This window comes from Cebus imitator, unplaced genomic scaffold (genome assembly GCF_001604975.1).
Source record: "Cebus imitator isolate Cc_AM_T3 unplaced genomic scaffold, Cebus_imitator-1.0 Scaffold659, whole genome shotgun sequence".
Lineage (NCBI taxonomy): Eukaryota > Metazoa > Chordata > Mammalia > Primates > Cebidae > Cebus > Cebus imitator.
In genome coordinates this window covers 514,678-523,592 of record NW_016107974.1, presented here as the reverse complement: position 1 = coordinate 523,592, position 8,915 = coordinate 514,678, and the positions used below count along the sequence as shown (strand labels likewise).

General features: G+C 35.8%; 1 protein-coding gene across 10 annotated transcripts in view; it reads left to right on the top strand.

Moving 5' to 3' along the window:
• Positions 1-8,915, top strand: part of AHI1 (Abelson helper integration site 1) — a 232,790-nt gene that overhangs the window by 55,915 nt on the left and 167,960 nt on the right. For all 10 annotated transcript variants that reach the window (XM_037734767.1, XM_037734766.1, XM_037734769.1 and 7 more), the window contains 2 exons: positions 5,747-5,966; positions 7,531-7,723. In XM_037734767.1, the coding sequence (XP_037590695.1) occupies positions 5,747-5,966; positions 7,531-7,723 (413 nt within the window). The remainder of the gene's footprint in view (positions 1-5,746; positions 5,967-7,530; positions 7,724-8,915) is intronic.

Sequence of the window (8,915 nt, the reverse complement as noted above, 5' to 3'; positions counted from 1 at the left end):
CGGACCGGTGTATTTTGTACGGAGAACCGCTGCTCCGGGGCGCCGACAAAGCAGCCGCGCGGGGCAAAGCAGCAGCGCCGGCCGGCACAGCTGCGCTGGCCGAAGCAGCCGCACTGGTGACCTGTGGAGCTTCTCCGCCTGGGAATTGCCTAGTCTGTGGGCAATAAAAATGCGGCGTCCACTCACCCTCTGCGCTTTCACTGGGAGCTGTAATCCTGAGCTGTTCCTAAATGGCCATCTTGGATCTTTTTTCTGTTGCTTTTTTTTTTTGAGATGTAGTCTTGCTCTGTCTCCCAGGCTGGAGTGCAGTGCCTGCCACAATCGCAGCTCACTACAACCTCCACCTCCCAGGTTCAAGCAGTTCTCCTGCCTCAACCTCCCTAGTATCTGGGACTACAGGTGCGACCACCACGCCTGCCTAATTTTTGTATTTTTAGTAGAGATGAAGTTTCACCATTTGGGCCAGTCTGGTCTTGAACTCCTGACCTCAAGTGATCCATCCGCCTCTGCCTCCCAAAGTGCTGGGATATAGGCATGAGCCACCATGCCTGGCCTTCTCGGATTCTTGACATTCTTTAAATTCAACTTTAAAATGATATTAACTTTGTAGTTGCTATTGTAGCATAGAGGATTTCTTCTTTAAACCACTGAGTTTATATCCTCTAAATGGTTAAGACTCAGTTCTTGAAAGCTATAAATGGTCAACAACCAGTAAACATTTCTGATATTAAGGCTGCATCCTCTGTCAAGCATGGTACCTTTCCAATGCCTCAGCCTAATACCACTTCTCTTCCCATTCTCAACTTTGTTTCCCTTCTTGCTTTCTGTCTTCTCCTTTTTTTGTTTCTTTTCTTGTATTTTTCTTTACATATTCTTATCTACTCGTACATCCTTTTTTAGTCTTTCAGTTTCCATTTGATTGGCCAAAAATTGGTATCAAAATGGTCAATTTTAGATTTTAAATATATATATATAGAAAAGCACTAAGCAGTATACTAGTTTTATATGTTTATATAGACATGTTTACGTATATAAAAAAAGTTTACATGTATATATAGCACTAAGCAGTATACTCATTATATATGTTTTTAAAGTTTTTTCACAAACTGAACATACCTATAAAATAAGTATCCAAATTAAGAAACAGACATGATTAACACCCAGAAAAATCACCTTCCCCTTAGTTGCTCTGTGGAAGTAAACACTACCTTGACATCTAACAGTTTACTTTTGCTTATTTTTTTTACCTTAATATGAATAGAATGATAAAAACTGTGCTCTTTGTTCCTGGCTTTTTTTACTCAGTTTTACTTTTGTAACATTTACACTAGTGTCGCTTGCATACAGTTGAGCTTATTCATTCTTAGTTCTATTTTTGTATTATTTGGATATCCATTGTGTGAATATACCACAATTAATTTACCTATTTTATTGAGGCCATTTGAGTTGTTTCTAGTTTTAGGCAATTTTAAGTAAAACTGTAATTCACATTGCAGTCATGTATTTTGGTAAACACATGCATACCTTTATCTTGGGCATATTCTTAGTTGTAAAGTTGCTATGTCATAGATTATATATATTTTTTGTTTTAATAATTACTTCCAGTTTTCCAAAGTTGATTTGCCAGTTGACACTAGCGGAGTTTGAGAGTTCCAGTCACTCCATGTCTTTACCAACATGAGATACAGTTTTTTAAAGTTTTAGTCATTCTTAGGAGTGACTAAATTCCTCATTCTTGAGGAGTCTATAAGGATAGTTCATTTTGGTTTTAATTTTATTTCCATGATAACTTGTGAAGTTGAGTGCCTTCCTGTTTATTACCTACTTGGATTTTGATATTTGTAAATATATTCAAGTCTTCTATGCATTTTTTAAAAAACAGAATTGTCTTTTTCTAATTGATTTGTAGTGATAGTTTATATTCCTAAATATGAGTCCATTCTCAGATGTAAATGCACACACACATATATAATATTGCAAATGTCTTTCTACTCTGGTTTGATTATTTCTCTCTCATTGGTGTCTTTCGAAAAACAAATTTTTGTATACTCCAGTTTATCCTTTTTTTTTTCCTTTGATGGTAAGTGTTCTCTGTAATTTAAGAAATCTTTCCCAAGTTCTAAGATGTTTTTCTAAAAGTTTTATTTTAAAAGTTTTACTTTTCACATTTAGATATGCAGTTCATCTGGAATTGGTTTTTATTTATGATAGGAAGCAATGATCAAGATAATGTTTTTCCCATGTGAATATGTATTATAATTGATCCAGTACCATTTACTGAAGAGAGTGTCTTTTTCCCTCTGTATTTCAGTGTCACTTTTCTCATTAATAACATGACTGTGTTACATGTGGATCAGTTTTTGTAGTCTCTATTCTTTTATATTAGACAGTTTGTACCAACACCTCTAAATAGGTGTCTAAATAGGTGTTGCTACGTAGTATTGTACTCTAGAGTTTTCCTTCTTTATCTGCATTGCCTACGCTGTTCTTTATTCTGCCTTCCTGTACGGATTTTAGAAGCAGCTTCTCAATTCTCCCTCTTCCTTCCTACCCCCATCCTGTCTTACAAGCTGTGATTTTGATCTAGACTGGGTGAATCTAAAGAGATTCACAGTATAACAACTCTCTAAAGAGACTTGACATTTTCACAAAGTATTATTCTCAGTCATTGAATTTGGCATGCACTTCAATTTATTTGTATCTTATTTAATATATCCCAGTAATATAAATTTCAGCAGAATCCCTCCTTAGATTTATTCCTAGGATTTTATATTTCTTAACGGTATTGTAAATGGCATTTAAATTTTTTTTTAATTTGTTGCTGGTACATATATGTAGAAATGTATTTGATTTAAAACTTTATAGCATTGTATCCATTGATTTTGCTAAATTTACTTATCGCAAGAGTTTATTTATTTGTTTTTGAGACAAGGTATCGCCCTGTCACTCATGCTGGAATGCAGTGGTGTAATCTCAGCTCACTGCAGCTTCTGCTTCCTAGGCTCAAGCGACCCTCCCACCTCAGTCTTTCAAGTAGCTGGGACTACAGGCATGCACCACCATGCCCAGCTAATTTTTTGTAGAGACAAGGTCTAACTATATTTTTCAGGCTAGTCTCAAACTCCTGGGCTGAAGCAATTCTCCCACCTCAGCCTCCCAGAATGCTGGGATTACAGGTATGAGCCATCATGGCCAGCAGAGTTTATTCATATATTGTTTTGATTTTTCTACATATACAATCACGTAATAGGTTAATAACAATAGTTTTATTGCTTCTTTTTCAGTCCTTATGCCTTATTCATTTTTCTTGCCTTGATACAGATCAAGATTTAGCTTATTATCAGTCTTTTCCCTTTTTTTTTTGAGACGGAGTTTCACTCATGTTACCCAGGCTGGAGTGCAATGGCGCGATCTCGGCTCACCGCAACCTCCGCCTCCTGGGTTCAGGCAATTCTCCTGCCTCAGCCTCCTGAGTAGCTGGGATTACAGGCACGTGCCACCATGCCCAGCTAATTTTTTGTACTTTTAGTAGAGACGGGGTTTCACCATGTTGACCAGGATGGTCTCGATCTCTTGACCTCGTGATCCACCCGCCTCGGCCTCCCAAAGTGCTGGGATTACAGGCTTGATTTCCCCTTTTTTTAAATAAACTTCTCTCCGCTATTTGATAGACTGTAGTTTTTGAGGGATATGTCTGTTTAATCCACATTTTCAACTTTTGCATTTCCATAGCATCTGAAAGTCTGTTCCATTTTTTTCATTCATGGTATTGGCAGTTCGTTTTCTCTCAATTTCTTCATCAGTCTTAGGATTTAAATTTGTGAGTCTTCAAAAACCAACCTTTAGCTTTGATTTTCTCTATCATACATTTATGTACTATTTTAGTGATTTTTTTGTAACTTTATTATTTTCCTTCTTTGTACTTACTTGGGTATGATTTGCTATTTATTTCTAGATTTACAAATTAGATTTTATAAGAAAGATTTCAGTCTTCTTTTATATGCATTTAAGACTTTTCATCTAAGTGCTACTTTACCTACATCTCCAAAATTTTTAATATTGTGTATTTTTATTATCATTTAACACAAAATATTTTCTAATTTCCATTTTAATTGATCATGCATTATTTAGAGGTATGTTGCTTAGTTTCAGGCAGCAGATGCTTTTCTAGTTATCTTTTATTGGTTTCTGTTTTCCATTGTTGTCAGATAACATTATGAATGATTTCAATCTTCTGAGTTTATTGAGGCCTTTTCTATGAACATTGTATGGTCAGATTTGGTAAATATTCCATGTTCACTTGAAAAGAATGTAATTTCTAATGTTGAGTGCAGTGTCCTGTGCATGTCAGTTAGGTCAAGTTTAATTGTCCTCAGTTCATCTTATTAAATCTTTTAGTCTACTTATTCTATCAGCTATTGAGAGAGGTATTAAAATTTCCACTATGATTTTGAGCTTATTTTTCTTCTACCTTCTGTCAAGTTGGCACTTTTATCATTATGCAGCGTGCCCTTTTTTATCTCTAATAATTTGTAACCCTAAATAATTCTTTAGCCCTAAAATACAATGGGAGGTTCTATTTAGCCCCTTAGTGATTTTCAACTTAGCCATTTAGTCTTCTGTCTCATGCAACTTCAAAATTTGGCAAATTCTTTGAGCAGGAGACTGGCTGTATGTTAGACATCCTTCTTCAGGTATCCACTTTTGTCACACTAGCCCCCATGCATGCTAAAATCTCTGCTGATTTCTCTGTCCCTAAGTAGCAACCTTCTGCCAGAAATCACCCCTGGATTTTCAACCTAGATCTGTGCCAGAATTGGTAGATGACCCCAGGTGAAAAGTGGCCTCTTGGTCCTTAATGTAAATTGACCACAGCCCCCAGGGCATCATCTTTGCCTGTTTTGTTTCAGTCCCCTTCCCCTGGCAGGTCATGGTCTACTAGCATCACAAGCCTAGGAGTTTTCACTACCTCTCTAGCTTCTCTGTAGATTCAGAATTCAGTTTTCTGAGAAAAATTGGTCGTGTGTTTGAGGCTTCTCAAATCCCCAGTTTTATCATTTTGGTCCTGTGGAACCACTGAGTTTTGCTGATTTCTCATTCTCTTAGCCGTGACCTTCTGCCTAAGCCAAAACCTGATCTTCAGCCCACACCCTGAATCAGCAAATGCCCCCAGAGGCAAAAACAGCTGCCACTCCATCAGCTGACCTCTGACTGATTCTCCCTTTCTGGAATTTTAATCTGTCTAGTATACCTTGTCTCTGATGCCTTTAAAATTTAAAATAAGGCTTTTGTAATTGATTTGGCTTTTTCCAGTTGTTGTTACTCAAAGTGTTTACCTGCTGCATCTTATTGCATCCTACCCAGAAGTGGAAATTCTAGTTGGAAGTGTATTGAGTCCTATATATTCTATTTAGAAAATACCTAGATAAAGTTACTTTCCTGACTTTGACTCGCTTTGTGTGTGTGTGTGTGTGTGTGTGTGTGTGTGTGCGCGCGCGTGTGTGTTTCTGCTTCTTGTTAGGAAAAATATAAACAAAGATTTTGCATCCTATTTTTAATGCATTAGTAAATGTAGCATTTTACTTTCAGACTGTGGTTTGCTGTTGTCTGGCTTTTTCTCTCTTTCCCCTTAAAGTTCCTTTGTTAATCAAACGAAATCATCATAGATCTTAAAGATTAGGTTATATGTAAATACAACTACGGGAACAATTAATTATAACATTGATTTTTTTTTCCATGCATGTAGTTGCACATGATAACGAAGATGTTCATGGTGATGGTGTTCACAAAATCACAAGCGGAGATAGCCCAGTTTATCCCAAATGTTTGCTTGATGATGACCTTGTCCTGGGAGTTTACATTCACCGAACTGATAGACTTAAGTCAGATTTTATGATTTCTCAGCCAATGGTAAAAATTCATGTGGTTGATGAGCATACTGGTCAATATGTCAAGAAAGATGATAGGTAATTATTTTTTAATTGCACAACTAATTCTTGAAATTGAAACTGCAGTAGAAGTCTTTTTTTCTGGCATTGGTAGTTGAAAGTTAGTGGGAATAGAGTTATGGATTTGTATTAGAGAATAGTCTACTAGTTGTAGATGTTCATCAATCATTGACATTGATCAGAATATTATAGAAGAAATGGAGAACATCTAATTCAGTAATTACTTTTTTTTGTTTGAGACAGAGTCTTGCTCTGTTGCCCAGGCTGGAGTAGTGGCACAATCTCAGCTCACTGCAATCTCTGCTTCCTGAGTTCAAGCAATTCTCCTGCCTCAGCCTCCCGAGTAACTGGGATTATAGGCACACACCACCACACCCAGCTAATTTTTGTATTTTTTTGTGGAGACAGGGTTTCACCATGTTGGCCAGGCTGATTTCGAACTCCTGACCTCAGGAGATCTGCTTGCCTCAGCCTCCCAGAGTGCTGGGATTACAGATGTGAGCCACTGCACCCAGCTCAGTAACTACTTTTAAGTGGAAGAGAATAATTTGTTATAAGTGGTAGAGAGCTTCTATCTGTTTAGTAAGTAATTTATGACATAAAGTTGTATTTTAAATCTTTTGTATTGCCTTGTAAATGCTTTGTCTAACTTCATATTTTTCTTTTGAAAGCAATATGTTATCTGGGCCTCAGGTAAGGTAAATGAATCTTGAACTTTTTCTAAGATTACTTCTATAGCTAATACATACTTGAAATCCCAAATGAAAAGTACAACAAAATACACATTTATACTAACATTTAAAAAAAAAAAAATTGGTTTAGAAAGCCAGTGGGGAATGGAAACGGGACGATTGTCCAAAAAAAAATCGCATTAGCTTATTCGTTTGCCTTAGGGCATGCAAAGAAAATATGATAGTCAAAGGGTTTACAATCTTGTGCCGTTTTTAATTTAAATCAATTTTATATATATTTATTTTATTTTATTTTGAGACACTCTGTCTCACTGGCTGGAGTGCAGTGGCATAATCACAGCTTACTACAGCTTCAACCTCCCTGGACTCAGGTGATCCTCCTACCTCAGACTCCCAAACGGGGACTGCAGACACATGCCACCACAGCCAGCTAATTTTTTTCTATTTTTTGTAGAAACAAGGTTTCACCATGTTGCCCAGCCTAGTCTGAAACTCCTGAGCTCAAGTCCACCTGCCTCGGCCTCCCAAAGCTCTGGGGTTACAGGCCTGAGCCACTGTGTTTGGCAATGTCAATTTTATTATAAACTCTTATAAAATCCTGAAGGAGTTATTTTATCCCAGCTCTGTACAGCAAAGGCCTAATCATACTTCTTACTTTATGTTTCTATAAGAAAATAATCATGTGAAACCAATAGAGAGTCCATTGTAAGATGGACTGTTACTTTTAAGTCTTATTTCCAAGTTTCTAGACGAACAATCAAAATAATTTTTCCTTTTGTATTATTATGGCTATTCATTATTTCTGATGGTCTCACCTTATACACTATATATTTGTTTCTCATCTCAAAATTATACAAAATCCATTAATGGAAGTATCTTTTTTTGAACAGGAAACGGCCTGTTTCATCTTATTATGAAAAAGAGAATGTGGATTATATTCTTCCTATTATGACCCAGCCATATGATTTTAAACAGTTAAAATCAAGACGTCCAGAGTGGGAAGAACAAATTATATTTAATGAAAATTTTCCCTATTTGCTTCGAGATTCTGGTGAGAGTCCTAAAGTCATCCTGTTCTTTGAGGTATGAATTGAATAGAGCAATTCAAATTAAATGTTAGTTAATATTTAATAGCATAAATATAATCTATTATTTTTAGTAGTCTAATAATGCAAAAAAGTGTGAGAATTTAATCTCTAGGATTTAGTGTTTGTAGAATGCTATGGAGTACAAGTGAGACGCCCTTTTATAAACAGCAATAGCATATTTGCTGAGCATTTACTATTGTACTTGTTAGCCATTTAGCCTACTTTGTATCATTTAATAATTACAACAACCCTGTGACTCTTAACTGTGGTGAAGTGATGAATTCACTCCATATGAATGCATTTCTCCATTTTTAAACCTTTTCACAAAGCATAAACTTACTTAACCATATTAGATACCCTACCATATGTGCACTACCTGGATAAATAAAGATAAATGTCCACAGATCAGTTAATTCATGCAATTTAATGTATAACCAAAAGTGATGTAGAACTTCTGATATGTGAAGGGTTAGTGGAGGTTCAGAGGAGTCAGGGAAAGCTTAATGGAATAGATGGCTTTTGAGCTGACTAGCTGTTATTATATAATTTTCTTATTGAAAATGATAACAAGGTTTGGAGTAAAAGTTGTTTCCCCAAAGTTACTCAAATTTTAAGTGTAAAAAATTGTGTTTGGAGATAGTTTGAACCTAGAATACTACATTCCTTTTCTGTATCATATGTTCTGTCTCCATAAGCAAAAGAAAGTAGAGAAAACCTCCCTTCTGGTGTAAGCTAGATGGAGAAGTTTAGCATGGGAACAGCAAGATACTTAGCATAACCAATGCTGAAGATTCGTTTTGTAGTATTATTTTTATGAACCTTGACTTTCTGGTTGTCTGTGTGCATTTATGATACAAATATTTCAATATTTACATTTGTGATTATGTTGTGTGTGATTTATATAAACCTGTGATTGTTGAAAAATTGATATAATTTATATATTAAGGAATTTTTTCTTTGTCTTCAATATTTGTCATTTGTTATAATGTTCTTCTATATTCATTTTAGTATTAAAAGATGAAGAAGGATAGATTGTTGGATTATAAACACTTTGGGTTGCTTCTTAAGTTTTCATGTGATGTGTTATTGCCTATGTGGCTACTTTTTGATCTTGGCTTTTTACATGTTTATTGAGGACAACTGAATAATGTCTGTCACAGTCTTTAAAACCATTATTTTACTCCTAG